At 39.5% G+C, this 17,678-nt stretch overlaps 1 protein-coding gene and 1 pseudogene across 1 annotated transcript in view; both read left to right on the top strand.

Annotated features, from left to right (window-relative positions):
- The window catches only part of eef1e1 (eukaryotic translation elongation factor 1 epsilon 1), a 17,615-nt gene extending 16,802 nt beyond the window's left edge, over positions 1 to 813 (top strand). Inside the window, exon 4 of the mRNA XM_086066254.1 lies at positions 460 to 813. Coding sequence (XP_085922380.1) covers positions 460 to 600 — 141 coding nt within the window. The 3' untranslated portion in view covers positions 601 to 813. The remainder of the gene's footprint in view (positions 1 to 459) is intronic.
- Positions 814 to 8,308: 7,495 nt separating this feature from the next.
- LOC147155549 (protein CFDP2-like) lies at positions 8,309 to 17,436 on the top strand (annotated as a pseudogene).
- The last annotated feature ends 242 nt before the right edge of the window (positions 17,437 to 17,678 follow it).

Genomic DNA, 17,678 nt, shown 5'->3' with positions numbered 1-17,678 from the left:
TTAGGATTCAATAAATAAAGACGAGTAGTAAGAGGGAAGAGGAGATCCTGTCGAGATATAAGTGGTTTTAAGCAGAGACAGAAGGTCAACCTCCTCACCGGGCACGGCGTCACTTCTCTTTGGACTCAGTGTTCCTTTTAACCTCAGGGACATTGAGTATTGCCACTATATCTTTAAATGTTCGCTTCACGCACAAGATTTCACAATCATTAAAAGCGACTGATGGTTCTAGGCGGCGATGTTGTCAGCTTCCAAATTCCGTTTAATTAGATCCCATGCAGTACTTTCCAAGGACACGCTGATTTATTGGGCTATGATTCATCTGCTGTTTAGTGTGTAACCTGCTTTTGTGTCATAATGACCTAACACAGAACCTTGTGTCACCTTCACCAATCCCGCCATGCATTGTGTTAATGATACACAGTGGTGGTAATGACCTAATGTTTCTCTCTCACCCAGATGGACTTGACCTTCCAGGAGAAGGAGCAGTATATGAACGTGACACGATGGTTTGACTACATCCAGCATCGCGCCGGCATCCGACACCACCTCCCCCCAGTAGTTGTGCTCAGGAACAGAATTTACACTAGACACCACTGAGGACTGACCAGTAGACGCCAGACACACTAAAAGTGTTATTTCCTCTGAGAAATTATTTGAAATGAGCGCGGGTCACATCAACATCGAGATTCCTGTTTTAGATTTTCTTGTCACCGTAAACTCGTTTTTGTTTGAACCAACATTAGGACTGATGACTGAGGTACTCAAGCTATTGCAGGATGGCTTCCAAATAATAAACTAGGTCACCTCTCACTTCTCTTTTTGGTATTGGTTGTGTCATTAATTGTTGACGTCCTCTCACCCTTTCTTACACAGTAAGATTGATTACTTAAACCGGATACATAAACAACCGTAAAGTAGTTGGTGTTATTTGTTGCACGTTTTGTGTGTGTGTTTTGTAAAGGAAAACTATGGTATTACAATTGCTTCTAACTTAATAAAAAGGTGTTCTCATTGACAAATAGATAAGGGACAGAATGTATCATGTGTCAGTGTTTACTTGAAATGTCTCACCACCCTGAAACATGTATTCTACCAATGCATGGTGCCTACCTTCCTTAATCCATGTAGTTCTGCTCACCATGACAGGGCCCAACCGAAATCATGTGGTGCTTGCATATTGTATGCCTATTGTTTGCGACTGCACTACTAAAAATAACAATAAACACACACGTTAACATTAGCTTATGGTAAACATGCATGCTAACATTAGCTTAACACCTATGGTAATATAAGCTAATGGTAACTGCATGCTAACATTAGCTTATGATAAACACACGTGCTACCATTAGCTTATTGTAAACTCTTTAACATTAGCTTATGTTAAACATGCACTATAACATTAGCTTATGGTAAACATACATGCTAACATGAGCTTATGCTAAACACACATGTTGACATTAGCTTATGGTAAACATGCATACTAACATTAGCTTAACACATATGGTAACATTAGCTAATGGTAACTGCATGCTAACGTTGGCTTATGATTAACACACATGCTAACATTAGCTTATGTTAAACTTGCACGCTAACTTTAGCTTATGGTAAACATACATGCTAACATGAGTTTATGCTAAGCGCACATGTTGACATTAGCTCACAATGCTAACATTAGCATATGGTAAACACACATGCTAACCTTGGCTTAAAACATACGGTAACATTAGCTAATGGCAAATGCATGCTAAGATTAGCTTATGGGAAACACGCATTCTAACATTAGCTTATGGTAAAATACATGCTAACATTAGCTTGTGCTAAACAGACATTAGCTTATGGTAAACCGTACACACACATGCTAACATTAGCATAGCACATATGGTAAAAGCCAATAGTAAATGCATGGTAGCATTATCTTAGGGTAAACACAAATGCTAATATTAGTTTGTGCTAATTACACATGCTAACATTATCGTAAACACACTTTAACATGAGCTTATGGTAAACACACATGCTAACATTAGCTTACAGTGTAAACACATGCGAACGTTAGTTTATGGTAAACTATTGCACTGTGCCTGCCTCACAATTCATACTGATATGGAGTTTTAATTTTGTCTCAAAATCTTCATACTGGTAGACTAATGGTATGAGGTAAAACTACAGAAGCAGGTGCATTTTTTTCCCCCATTCATTGTGTTTCCCAACATATATTTTTGAAGTGGAAAACTGACGATATCCAGTACAGATTTTTGTGGTTCATTCAGTTCCCTGCTTGTTTTGATTTGTATACATTTTACAGTGGTCACTGGCATCTCAGATGTTTCACAAGACTGTCTATGTTATGTGTATTTGTTAAACATCACACTGCACTACCCGACTTCCTTAGCACCAGTCGTGTGGGCAGCGGCGGCAAGCAGTCGAGCATCTGCCCCACAGTCGAGATCAGACCGAGGCTCCGCTCAAGTCCCAATAAGCACCACTGTTGATGCTGCAGGCCAGGCAGAGGGCAGCGGGCTCACCAGCTGCCACACACAGCCAGCCAGCCAACCAAGGCCCGAGCCTGGGCCCCCCTTGGGCGACAGTCAGCCACTGTGTGTCACTTCAGCCCTTACACTACCACAGGGGGCTTCTAGAGAGAGAAGGACCAAGGCGGAAGGCAGGCAGCCATGGAGAGAGGAGGAAAGAGCACACGAAGGGATCTTTTTATGATGTGAACATCGATCCATGCCCTCAGAAGGTCTCATGGAGGTTCACAAATGGAATAATTAACAGTCATCAAGGTGCGAGCTATCTGTAAAAAAAAATTTTTTGCAATAGCAATTTATTAAATAAATAAAAAGCAGTTGCAGTGGATTCTTATGAGCATGTTATTTTTTATGAGAAAATATTTCTCACAAGTGACTATGCTCTCTCGTCGTCACTCCGGCAACAACACATCAAAGGGACTCATGACCCACAAGACCGCAATGAAATCCAATATGTACTTGTGTTTTCTCACGATTTCTTTTACGTAAATCAGCCAGAAGACGGGTGTTGTCAAACCAAAAAAAGTGTGTTTGTGATAAGTGTTACAAAGATGTAAGGAGGGGGGAAATGGCTTGCAGTCATCCAGGCGGTCCTTGTGACTTGATGGGGCAGTTTGTGGGTTTGGGAACCATTAAAGACGTCTTTGTCTTCTCGCTTGTGTTAACATTTAGTTGGAATGCTGTGCTGTCAAGACTGCTCGCCGCAAAACTTGCCCCTGGATGTATTTTCTAAATTAATTTGTGTTTCTGATGCCATGATTCCTTGTTTCTCTGTAAGATTAATAATGTGGTTAATAGAAAATCAATTTGTGAATTGCACAACTTGCTTATCCAATATCAAAGGAATATGGTTGCACCTCAAATAAGATTTTTTTTTAACTTACGCATACACAGTATAGATATAGTGCCCCTTCTTTGACCATAATATTTTTATATAAACATTTCTAATCATTCAAGAATATGACCTTTTTTTAACCATTTAGTCAACAAGCGAACACACATTGACCTTGAGAGAGCAAAGGAATTCAAGTAAGATTTGGCTAAAATACGACAACACATGCAGACATCTGCGAATAAAAAACCTTGCCCAGAAATATTGGCAATGTCATCATTTTAGGAGTTCATTCTCCAAATTTGCCAAAAGCTACTGTCCATACAGATCATGATTTATGGAAGGGATGTTTTAAAGTTGGGAATTCCGGCCTCTTAAAAAAAAAGAAGCTTTATTTTGAATGAGTCTATTTATTGACCGACACTGTAATTGGGGTAAGAATAAAATGAATGAATGAATTACCGAACAGAAATACACATTAATGAAATGAAAAACTTTTACTCTAAACAACAGTTGTGTCAACAAATTCTAATATTTTTAGGAGAGAAATAAATGTAAATTCAAAATCAAAACAGGACTGAAGTGTCAACTATACTTTTAAACCGTTCCCAAACAGGCTTTGCCAACTTGTGTCAACCTTGGTGGGAAGATTTTCACTTCATGAGGGACGAGAAAAGTCAAGTGATCCCCACGTCACCTCCACATGCTCCGTCAACACCTTTGCCACCTTGTGTTTTCCAATCACATGAGATGGAGAACATCTAACACCAACCCCTGCTCCCAACATTTAAAGAATCGCTCAGACGCCACCACCCCTTTCATTGCCTTGTCATCAACATGAAGCGATGCATCGGCGGCGACGTGCTAAGATGAGGGCACCATCCCTGGCCGACTGATTCATTGGAACCCTCAATGCCGAGCGCTGGGGAGGCCAGCATTAGCATGTCATAAGCTCTTTTGACAGCACTTATTATTGTGCGCTGACACACTGTGACAGTTGTACCATGCGCCCATAAAGATGGCATCTGATTGTCTATTGCAATTACACGAGTGCATGAGCAAGGCTGTGAAGGACGACATTGAGGAGGGGGGGTGGGCCACGGTGGGGGTCGGGTGTCGGGGGAGGGGGGGGGGGTCGACATGTGTTTAGCTTACGATGTTCTTCCAGTTAGCTTAGAGACTTCTCACTTCAGAAGAGAAGTATGGCATCCTTCCCTGCCACTTCTTCATCCACTCCTGTAAGGATTCTTTCGAAATCTTCAGCAGCTCCATCATCACGTCCATCTTGATGTCGTCAACATCTTCAAAACATCTGAAGCACTCCCCCTTGAGTTTCTTTTCCTTTTCTGACACACCACATTCATCACAAGAACCGTATCTCACTTCTTCTTAGAGCAACAGAACTTTTACTTTTCTTCTCCACTGTGCCTCATACATGGATTACGTAAGTTTCTCAGGTGTGTATGATGCACACTCTCAGCTGATGGGTGGCTGATTCGGCACGTAAGGTGCTTAGGTACATATGTGTTACCTGCGGCGAGGAGATTGCACAACCTCAAATGTGTGAATATTCTTGAATTAGCCGCCTCGATCACTCCTCACCCCTTCTGTTGATCTACCTCAGCTGCTCCTTTGAATAGTCATGTGTGGGGTAGGGGCTGGGAGGGAAGGCATTGGAGGTTGACTTATAATGATAGTGAAAGAAGTGAAAAAGCAGTAAGAAAACTGTTTCTACTGTATGTACATATACTGTTTATGTGATGGGGGGTTCTCACAAAATCAGGCTTATGTCTCCAAAAATGAAATTGAGATATTGTAATTCCCTTTCAAATGATTTATAATACAAAGACGTACGTCAACAATTGACAGTGTACTCATTCAAAAAACTTGTTTTGAGAAAAATGCACGTAAAGTTTTGGCACATACATCTTTCAAATAAATGTCCATAGCAAACAGTAACTTATAGGAAAAAAATATGGACATGAAACTTTCAGGAAGTGTTTAAAGACCGCTGGAAAGTAACCGCCAGGTAAGGACATCATCTGAGATTTGAACCCTTTAAAATCTGAACAAGTTTTACATCTAAACAGATTAAATTAGGCTAAAATGGCTCATTGGCTTCCGACCCAAAACAATTTTGAAAATCACATTAAGCTTGCAATTATTCTACTCATGCATCATCTGTCAAAGTGTTCTTGTTTTCTTGTTGCTACTTTGTGTGTGCGCGTGTGTGTGTGCGTGTGTGTGTGTGTGTGTGGGGGGGGGGCGTGGGGGTGTGCGTGTGTGTGTGTGTGTTTTAAATAGTCAAATTACTGCAATGGGAAATGGGGAAAGAATTTTGTGTCAATTTAAATATTATTTGCCATTTGGTGTGGCTGTGACAAAAAAAAGAAGCTTATTGATATTTTATCATGCGGATAATATATTTCAAATGCATTGGCCGCATAATGAAAATGATTTGATGATTCAACACATTTTTTGCATTCATTGTAATACATGAGGAACACCTTAAACACACTGTACAATATTCACAAGTCACACTGGCATTCTGGGGCGGGCAAGACTGGCTTAAGGCCAATCACAAATTGATTGTGTGATTCACAATCATCATTTCATATGTAAGGTTAAGAGTGTTTATATTTGATGTGATTTTCATCACACTTAAAACAGTGGACAAAGTGGATGAAGTTGTACTTCTGCCACGTACGTTGTCAATGACTTGGTGTGTCAGCAAAATCTACCTGTTTTTATTTATAACAAGGGGCAGTAATTTTGGCACTCATTGTCAACTAAAAAGAATATCTAAGTTGCTCAGGGCTAAGGTAACAACCAATAGCAGCTAACCAGGTTTCTGATATTGGTCATGGGACACTTGCAAGATGAGCCGTGATTGGTCATTACCTGGACACTGAGCAACTGTGATGTCATTTTCAGTCGACATCAAGTGGCCGCCACCTGAGACGGATAAAATTGGGTTATTGCTTAATTCATATTACACACATGTAATATTAATCAGAATACAATTTTTTACTAGTGGGGCTATTATTTTAAAGATGTTTTTTCCAAATTGACTTCCTCTTTAAGAAACACATACCATGTTAAGTTTAAATAAATAAATAAATAGATGCATACATACATAAATGAATATGTTTTAGCAAGTGGTAAGCTATTTTTAGGCACTCCAGAGTGACACACTGGCACCTACTCACTACGTACACGTTTGTTTGTTTTTTGTTTTTATTTCTGTAAGGACAATGCATTCTGTGTGTCTCAGCACCTCATGTAATTGTAGAGGCCAAAGGTAACTTGAATTCTTATTTTCTTGGTATTAAAAAAATGCATGGACAAACATTTCTGTCACTATTGTCATTTCCCAGCATCACAAAAGTTAAAATTGTAAGTAAGTAAGCTTTATTTATAGAGTCAATTATAGTCAAAGTGTATGAAAATAAGTGATTAGTAAACAATGTGCATCATTAATGTGCATGCACTAAAGCAAGTTATGTCACAATCACGAGAGCTCCTTTGTTTACATGCGAGCACCTACCACCAGTATAGCTAACAGGCATTAAGTGTAAACATTTTGAAATTCCATAACAATCTAAAATAATAATGTATTGTAAATAATGTAATGTTTTCATCACTCCTCGATGTAGTCATTTTATACAACTTTATTTAACTCATATTCCACAGATGCATTTTTATTCAGAATGCTAAGTGTAGACTAATGGGGGTGCATTGAAAATATTATTGTAAAGATAATAAAAAACTAAATAAAATTTAAATTATAATAAATTATATATATATATTTTTTTTTTCTTTTTTAACCTTTGCTATTTAAAAAAAAGTGTATAAAGATAATGCTATTTTTTGTGTTCCGCGATGCCTCAGCTGTTTCATGGGTTACTCATTGACCATAAGTCACAATTCTTATTCCTCTAGATTGAAATGCTCCACAAATTAGCCATACATTTCTAAGTCCACTGCCTCATCACCGCCACCCAAGCCCTTCCCAGTGTCTGCTCCATCCAACCCCACAGGTCATGTCACTTAACTTCAGCCTGCCCCCCTCTTCTAATAGGTTGTGATGGGGCGCCTGTAGGGAGGTTGACTTCTCACTGAGAAGTGATACTAAAGGTAATTGCGACTGAAACCTGGTGAGAGTTTGGGGTGGAGTGCATTTCAAATAAGTACTATTATTGGGAAGGAGGCAGATCATGGGTGGGCAGAGAGCACTGCCCTCAGCTATTTCCTGTAATGTGACTACCATGGGAAGAAAAAAAAAGCAGCAACAGTCTACTTATTTACATAATTCTCATCTGCATACGTCACCGGCCCGTGAATGTTTATCCCCTGTCTTTTGTTATTAGAATAGATTGGCTTTTAATTTCAGCCGACTAATTTATTTAAACCTGCAGCAAATGAGCTGCCGCCTTTCTCTTCTTTAATGTGCCTCATTTGCCTAATGAATGAACAAAACCAGGGGGTTGGAGCCGGTGACAGGTTAATAGAACATAAACACTTTTCATTTGATTAACTTTGAATAAGAGTAGTTATGTGGAAGGACCCTCTTATAGTTATTTTTAATGACCATGTGATGCTTTTCGAGGTTAGTCTGCAGAAAAATTAAGATTGTGCTCAACTATTAACTATAAAACACACCCCCTTTGGCAAAAAAATCATCCCGATAAAGAAAAAAAGTTCTGTATTATAAAGATAACTGTTGGAACTCTTGTTCCATTTACTTTTATAGGCTCTGTGCACTCTTCTGAAAACCCCCTAATACACCAACACTCCCAATCTACCACTACCAGTACACAGAAACGATTTATTTAGACCATTGTTTCTTCAAATTTTCCCCACTAACGGTACTAAACTTTAATTAAATGAGATGTTCAGTTTATTATTTCCACTGGAACCCAGCACCGCACCGTGCGAAGCCAGCATGGTTTTGGCGAGCATTTCCATTACAGCTGACTGTGTGACTGTGTGGAGCTACCCTCACGCCTACGTTGGGCCAGAGCGAGCCCAGGACATGACGTAAAGCACCACGGCAGTTGATTGGGCGGTCAGTCCTGTGACGCCATCAGTAATGGACATCGGCGAGGGGAAAAAAACAACAACTTACCAACCGTGTCCTTTTCGACAAGTGTTCGTCTTCTTCGCTCCCACTGCTATCAGCGTGTATAGCCTCGAGGGCTTTCCGACGATAAAACATTGTCCTTTTCTTCGCGGGGGCCATCCTCATTGCATTGCAAGCTCTGAAGAAGCTCCACGTCTAAAGCACCACTAAAAACAGAACGAGCAGCCGATACCGGGCAGCGTCGTCCTCCATGGCTTCCATGTTTTTGTTATGTGTTGCTTCCCGCGCTCGACTATTGTGTCGCAGTCGGTTATGCGTTACTTCCGCCAAGCGTCCCAGATGCAGGTGGAAATGCAGTGCGTGCGTGGGTTGGGCTTAGCTGACCCGCCAGCAAGCCGAGCAGGGCGGTGTTGGGCTCCAGTGGAAATATGCTATAAGTGTACTCAACGATATAAGAAAATATAATTAAACGTTACGGGTTCCAAAACAGTTCATGATGTTCTACCTTTGTGCTCCTCATCTCTCTCCGATCCTGGCTGACTTACCGCTCGTGAAAGCGTCTGATTATCCTTCTTTTACATACTTTAGTTAGCTGGGATAGGCTCCAGCACCCCCGCGACCCTTGTGAGGACAAGCGGTTAAGCAAATGGATGGATGGATATATATATATATATATATATATATATATATATATATATATATGATGGCAAAATTTTGTAAATTGCCCACCTGTGGTACAAAGTCCTCCAATCTCTACCTGTGAATTTTGCCTAGGGACCAAAGGGATGTACCGAAATGAAAATGTTTGGCCGAGAACCGAAAACAGAAAAAAAAATTATGCCAATTTTTACCATAATTGCATTTGTTTATAAATAATTACAATTATAATATCATTATAAAAAATGTATTTAGCACTGGCATTTTAATTAAGCACAATATAAATTAAAATATGCCCACACCGCAGACATGTTGGCCAAAAGTACATTAAACACCAAATGAGGGTTGAGCATTTTCTGGCGGTACGATTGCACCTTATAGTCAATGTAAATGGCACAGGCGTGGACGTATGCGTGCGACGGGACAAGATGCGGGGAACAAAAAATTGGCAAATTCACATATTCACCAACTTTTAAAAATGAATAAATACATTTGTTTGCACCAGTTAAACGGCTTTGGGGACGGACTGCAAAGTCACACACAGCGTCCTGTACAGGTCTGCCGCCACCCGGAGATAGTGGTAAGTGTTACCGTGTTTAAAACTGTTGAGAGCAATAATGCTATCATTGGCTAAAGTATTTAGCACGGCCACGGGAATGCAGGTGAAAAAGTGGAAGCGTTCGAGGGGCTCTTCTACAAAAAAGGAAGGCGCTGTAGGAGAAAGAGTGGCTCACCTGTGCTACAGTACACGGCATTTCTGTCTTTTTTTCGACCCGTTTAAATGTTCTACACCAAGGTACGCCCCTCTCCTCCGGTGTGCGTAGTGACCCCGGGAGCTGCTGCGACCGATCGGTGCAAACTCACATGGTAAAAAGCCAGCGAAAAGAAGACACTCACCCCTTAATTTATATAAATAAAGTTTAATTCAAACAGACGCTTGCTTGCAGCAGGTTTTTGCTTGCGTCACCACAACATCCTATTTCGGCCATATTCTTTCGGCTTTCATTTTATAAAATTTTTGGTGGCCGAATATTCGGTGCATCACTAGTCTACATCAAGGTTATAAAGTGTGGGACCTTTTTTTTATTCAGTTAGTCTTAAAGGGACTACACCATGGTATTTTAAGCCCTTCCATAGTTACCTATAGGCATATAATGATGAAATCTTAGCTTTGACACAATTACGATATAATTTCTTATGAAATATGAGTTATTTCGGTGGCTATTTTTCTTACCCGGATGTCAAACGTTTGGTTCAGTAAAATCCCGCTTCTCTCCCTGTGGCTGCCGCGCCCCTCTCATGACGTCGTCCGAGCCGGCTGCTTCGCGCAACACGAAACATACAGATAGGTTTTAAGCCGATTTTTAAAATGGACTCTAAATTTCAGGCAGCTAGATCTCTGCGTTTGGTCACGCAAGCCATCAATTCTTGAATAAACATTCGAAACAAAACGGGGCCTTGCCGCAAGAAATCGTGGAAGAGGAGGGGGAGCAGAGAGGTTAGAGGAAAGAAAGAGGAGAAGAAAAAAAAGCACCACAGCAGGTCACAAACCCGCACCCTGTTGTTTATGGAGGTAGTGCACTATCCACTACACTATCTATTCATTTAAATACATCAGCGCATATGTTCTATTTGTAGTTTATACCAGTGTCAGCCAATTTATTTTAAGACAGCCAATTGTCATTTCATTGCATTTTGGCATTGCAAATGTGAAGAATAATTTATTGCTTTGAATTTATTTGGACAGAATGTTTATTGATAAAAAGGTCTCAGAGAAAGTGGGTGTGCGTTTAGTTCGACAGAGGCTGATGTCAAACCGTGCCAACAGCTCGTTTTCCCAGGTTGGGCGGGGCTATTCTAGCAGAATGACCTAGAATTTCTCATACATGGGCAAATTTAGGAAAACACAACTGGTCATGTTTTTGGTGAGCATGCTAACATGGTTAAAAGCTCCAAAAAGTTGATTTTTCATGTTGCAGTCCCTTTAAGTAGTTTTTACGGGGTTGTTAGTTACATGCATACAAGGTTTTTTGTTTTGTTTTGTTTTGTTTTTTGTTTTGCCGAAAATGCTTCACTTTAGTTTACTTATTAGTTTTTGTATTAGACTTAGATATAGGACCAATTCATTGAGTGTAACATAAAAAAGGTAGTATGAATTATGTAACAAAGTAAATTACAATTCTAAGACTACTGTTCGACTTCCCTTCTTCTGTAACCCCGAACAGTAATACAGAAACAAATGCATAAAAAAAAATAAAAAAACTTGAAATCTCGTGTGAAATTTCATGACGAAGACGAAAATAAATGATATTTTCCTTTTAGTTAGTTTAATAAACATAAAATGTAGCTTTATTTAGTTATAGTGAGATTTTTATTTTATTTCGTCAAGATTTTTTTTTTTCAATTTGAGTTATTTCATTAGTAAATAAATGATGGTGTATATCAGGTCTCTGGTTAATGTCCAAGTCTTGCCTCCCCAAAGGAAAAAAATAATCCTGAAGGCCAGAATTATCTTTTTTAAACCAGGACAATCATAGTCCCGAGAAAGGTCAATCCATTGATTTTGCAATTATCACGGCATTATGGACAAGGTCGTTACTCTTTCTTCATCAGTAGATGCACCTACTAACCCCACAACATAAGCCAACACCCTAATCTGTACCAGGTATTGAACAGTGCGGACGTGAGGATGCCTGATGAACCCTTGATTTTACTCCGGGATGAGTATGAGGTCTACTGTCTTCACAAATTCATTGGACATCCCAAAGAGTCCAATAATGAACTGAATTAAATGAGCCAAAGCACAAAAGTGTGTTGTACGTTTGCTTGTTTGTGAATGTTTATTTGTATGTTTAACAGTGACAGGCATGGAGAAGAAGCAAGACAAAACACACAGGGTTAAATGTAAGTTAATTCTCCAGTTTGTTGTGTGTGAAATGAATTACATCCTCTGTGGATTAGTAACATAGTACAATAGCCAGTCGGCCATGTTGTCAGTGTGGATGGGCCAGGGGGGCCTTGATTCACACCTATGAAAATATGCAAGTGCCATATTGCATCCTAAATAGGAAGCATTCAGGGAATCTTATCAGTAAACTGAGAGCTACGACACGACACTATTGAAGAAATAAAACAGTAAGGACAACATACAGTTCACTCAAAAGTGGATGCCTTTTTGCTGACCCTGGGGGACACTGCAGTGTGTCTTAGTGTAGTCTCAACAGCATTTGATCTTCAAAAAAAAAAAAAAAACACTTAATTCAGACTAAATTTAACAGCACATGACACACAGCTGATCAGTGGTTGCTTTTGAAAGGCACCCGCAGAAAAGGGGGCGTGAAATCGACATTTGGACAGGGAAACACAAAGTCATCTCTGTTTCTCCTGATCTCCTCCTATCACACATATGCACGCACTGAACTATGTAACATCTCAAAGTTGCCTCAACATGTCACAAATTTTGACCTATCGGAAAAAAACGTGAGGCTTTGAAGTGAAATAAAAACACACAAACGGCGCCTTAGGAGTGAAGGTGGGAGCAGGCAATGAAAGATGCTCATGACGAGATGGCGGACAGATTGAGGGGGAGCTGATGGCCTCCACAATAGATTACAGTGTGTGGAACTTGGCTTCAGGATGCATAAATACACAATAAACACCTATGAAGTTGATTTTATTTAATTTTATTTCAAACCACTCAACAAAACATTTCAGTGACATCCAAACGTACACACACAGGTCAGACCCTGAAGGGTTTGTGTGGGGCGGATGCTGCCTTTATTTACGACTGTCGAACTCCCCTTGTGACTTTCACAGTTGTCGTGCTCCTCTTTACAGACCTCATTGATCGTCTAACCTCAGGGGCAAGAGCATGTGATTAGCACTCACACACTGTCAACATATACAGATGCATGGATAATTTAAAATAAATGCAATAGTCTGGTAAATGCTGGTATGGTTTTAAGGAGGTGTGTTATTTGTCTCAATGCAATTTCGCAGGGTGTTGTGTCATTGATACGCAAATTATTTGGACTCTTGTAGTCTTTTTGGGCAATTTACTGCAGTGTAAATGCAATATTTAAAAAATGCAATATTTTAAAAAAGAAAAAAGAAAACTCTTGATCTGCTTGCCACGCTTAACATTGCAAAATGTTCCGCTACGGTGAAAGCAGATGTTGGTAGAGTATCGGAAAATATACTCAATAGGAGCACTGGCACTTTAGAAGAATATGACTTAAGTAGGAGTAAAAAGTAGTTCTCCAAAAACTTTGGGGGGTGGAGGGGGGGGGGGGGGATGACTCATCACATTTTGTCAAATACTGAGTAACTGTGAGTAACTTGATTTATTATAATTTAATCAGCACATGATGAGTGCAATATTTTTGGTTGGGTCATTGAATTGTTATGATCTTGTATAATGATGTCCCCGTATAATGTTGCAGTTGCTATGTGAGGTTTTAGTCAGTTTTATTTCCTCTAGTCACATTTTTATTGTTGTTGCTATACAGTTCCTATGGGAGGTATTGGTCAGTCTCATTTTGTCTAGTCATTTTTATTTTGTAGTTACTATGCAGTTGCTCTGTTCCTTGTGATTATAATGTTTGGTGTTGATGTGTTTTCCACTCTTAGTTTGTCTAGTCTTATGCAAATGTACCTTATGATGAGAATGTTTTTTTTTATATTCATTCCATGGATCCCACAAGTACACAAAACAACATATTCAGAAACAAAGAGAAAAAAAACCCAAGCAGGCTAAGAAAAAAAAATCAACACTCCAAAAATTTAAAGAAAATAACGTAAAAGGGCACACAATAAAGCATAATATTGAAAAACCACATATATCCTAAATTATATTTATATTTCTGTTAAACAAACACTCCACTTCTTATTATGACCAGAAATTTTGTTATTGCTTATAGCTATTATCTTTTCCAAACTATATTGATAGTGAATCCTATATTCAAAATATTTTAAACATAAATTTGGTATTGTTTTAGCTTTAAAAATAAACATTTTACCAACAATAATATGGTATTCAAACAAGGTGTACAGTTCTTTTCAAAAAATCCAAACATAATATTCATAGGTGTCATTTAAAAAATAACTAAAATTTTCTTCAACCAAAGTTGAACTGTCCTCCAGAACATGGCAACATATGGACACAGATAAAACAAAGCAGAAGGTCCTCCTCTTCCTCCCTACAGAACCTGCAGGGAAGATCGTTTTCTAGCTTCCATTTATACAAAGACTTTTTTGTTGTTATTTGTTGTTATTTAAAAAAATAATAGGTTGAAATATTCTGGAATATGAATCAACAGAGGTAGTATAAACTGTTTTAAAATAATACTTCCGTAAAATTGGAACATTGAATTCATCTTCCCAAAATAAGCAGGGTCTGTAGGGAAAAGTTCAACACCCATATTGCTTAAGTACCATTTATATATAGTTGTATTTATCTTTAAACCTAACAGCCATTTATGACACCTTATTTGTGGAAGACAAACCAATTGCTTATTATTTTTTTGATTAGACAATTTTATTTTCCATGCCTTGGGGATAGCTGAAAGCTATTGATTAAATCTTAGATAATCTAATGAATTATTATATCGGTATGTAAAATGGTCAAAGGAAATAAAATCTCCAGATTTGTCCAGGAGATCATTACCAAAAATGTGCCAGTTTTTAATACATTCATCCCACAGTAAGGGTTTGCCTTCAATAATAATATTTGAATTAATCCAAAATACTTGTGTCTGAATACCCTGAATCGTTGTGCGCATCAACTTCTGGTGTCATTCACAGCGACTGAACGATGCCGTGGGCGAAAAATAAAAGCCACTGTATCGTACTGGGATGCTCTTCCTGCGTTTTAAACTTTATTAAAGCAGCCTTACCTTTCATTTAATTTGTTTTCCTGCGACACAGAACTAAAAGAGACGTGGATTTGAGCGATTCGGCGGGATTAAAAACAACCTTTTATTATCAGGAAAGGGCAGCACGCAAATCTACAGTAGCATTTCACCTCCGAGGATTTCGTGTTGGGGCTAAAGTGTCAGATGCCCGAAACCCGAGGCTGTTCTAAGACTTTTCCCTTGGATTAACTTTATGCCGCCTCCTACAAGGGAATCTGTATTTGATCGATGCTGCTGCAAGCAAACCAGCCCTCACCGGAAATTTGGTCATACATACTGGGATTATGACACACGTACCAAAACACAAACACACATCACACGCAGGCTTGGGGAGTAACGGAATACATGTACCGCCGTTACGGTTTACAATTTTTTTTAAACTATATTCCGTTACAGTTACAGGAAAAAACATGCAATCAGATTACAGGTACATTTATTAAAAATGGGGATTACTTCGAGGGATTACAATTTCTACGATGAGAGAGGCAGAGAGAGAGAGAGAGACAGAGAGAGAGACAGAGCGAGAGAGCGCGCATGCACGTCCGTGCGAGTGGGACCATTGCTACATGCCGGGTAGGTGGGGACAAACAAACTGACTAGTCGTGTCCTCCACACGCGGGCAGTTTTAAAAAGCTTCACGGACGGGAGGAGGAAATGGCGACCGGTATTCATTGAAACTTACTTGTCTTGCTGAAAGAGCAAAAGTTTGAGTTAAGAGTCCAGCGGCATGCTACGCGCTGTAGCTTCTTGCTAGCTAGCCTGCTAGCCTACAACCATAATGTGAGTTACACCTTCCAAACAAATCTTCCTCCCACCAATTCACTATTTAAACATCATACACAACAGACAACATATACATGGCTAAACTTGTGACTGTGATAAAAGTTCATTTTGCAGTTGATGTCACGCATAGTCATCCTCATTGGATCTATCTATCTATCTATCTATCTATCTATCTATCTATCTATCTATCTATCTATCTATCTATCTATCTATCTATCTATCTATCTATCTATCTGTCCGTCCGTCCGTCCGTCCGTCCGTCCGTCCGCCCGCCCGTCCGTCCGTCCGTCTGTCTGTTTGTCTGTTTGTCTGTCTGTCTGTCTAAACTGTGAGGTGTGGTTGTTTTCAGTGACAGTTCAAAAACAGCATATGGCCATCGATTAATCAATCAATCAATCAACCTACAGACCCCTCTAGGGTACTGGCCAACGAAGCTCTGGCAAAGCACTCTTGAAGTGGCTGCCAAGAAAAATCGATTACATGATAACTATTGATGTGATGACAGGCTGGAAAGTGTCCAATGTACTACTGGGAAAGAGCGGGCTTCTTTGCAAAGTACGGCTATGAGTGATGACACTACTGCACCAAAACCTCAGGGAAGTACAAGGGCTGAAATTTCTAGCAAAGGAAATCGAGGTACCTATTTTACTAAGCCACATAAAATGGCTACATGGACCGTCAGGGGTATGAGCATTAGGAAACTTGATGTTGTAAAACAAGAAATGGAGAGACAGACATAGTGAGTGCTAGGCATCAGTAAATTGAAGTGAACTGGTAATGGGCACTTTAACTCAAATAAGCACAAGATAGACTATTCTAGACATGAAACATGCTGGTATAGAGGAGTAGCTTTTATTGTTGAAAAGAAGATAGCAAAATATGTGCTAGGGTATAACCCAGTCAGGGACAGAGTGTTCCTTCTACGTTTACAAGGCGGAGGAATCAACATCTCCTTGATTCAAGTGTACGCACCAATAGCAGACTCCGATGAAGCCGACATAAGTCAATTCTATGCCGATCTTTAACAAATTATAGACTCCACACCATCTAAAGATATGCTTATAGTCATGGGTGACTTTAATGCTAAAGTTGGCCAAGGACTTGAACTGGGCATTACGGGTAGGTTTGGATTGGGAGAAAGAAACATAGCAGGAGATAGATTGGGTGAATTCTGCGTTGGCAATGAGATGGTCATCAACAACACCACATTTGAGATGAAGGCAAGTAGACTGTATACATGGACTTTGCCGGATGGTAACACTAAGAACCAGATTGACTAAATTTTGTGTAAGAAAAGGTGGCAGAGCTCAATTCTAACTTTCACAACCCGACCAGGAGCAGACTGCGGATCAGATCACGAGTTACTACTAATGAAGTTATGGGTGTGCTTCAGCAAAAAAATTAAAAATAAATCCCACTTACCTATGCCATAGGAATAACCAATCGCTTTGAGGTTCTGGAAGTAGATGGTATATCTACAGAAGATATGTGGAGAGAGATAAGCACAGCAATTTCTGAAGAAGCTAACAGCCATATACCAATTAGAAAAAGATCAAGAACAAGGGAGAACGAGAGACTGTTTCCAGAAGATCCGGCAAATCACAGGGACATTCAAGTCAAGACTGGGAGTATTACTAGACAAGGAAAACAAAAGGCTTGATAGAAGAAAATGTTATTAAGCACAGATGGAAGGAATATGCAGAAGAGCTATATTCCAGAGACCCTAACATGAAAGGAACATTCACTGAAAAGCCAAAGTATGAGAACGAACCGGACATTTTAATGACAGAGGTAGAACGTGCATTGTCACAAATTGTAAACATCGAATCAGCAGGGATAGACAACATTCCTATAGAACTGTTTAAATCTTTAGGAGATGA

The sequence above is a fragment of the Leptonotus elevatus genome, chromosome 21 (genome assembly GCF_054856555.1).
Source record: "Leptonotus elevatus isolate MCC_2025b chromosome 21, RoL_Lele_1.0, whole genome shotgun sequence".
NCBI lineage: Eukaryota > Metazoa > Chordata > Actinopteri > Syngnathiformes > Syngnathidae > Leptonotus > Leptonotus elevatus.
The sequence above is the reverse complement of the archived record's forward strand: the minus strand, read 5'-3'. Positions and strand labels throughout refer to the sequence as shown.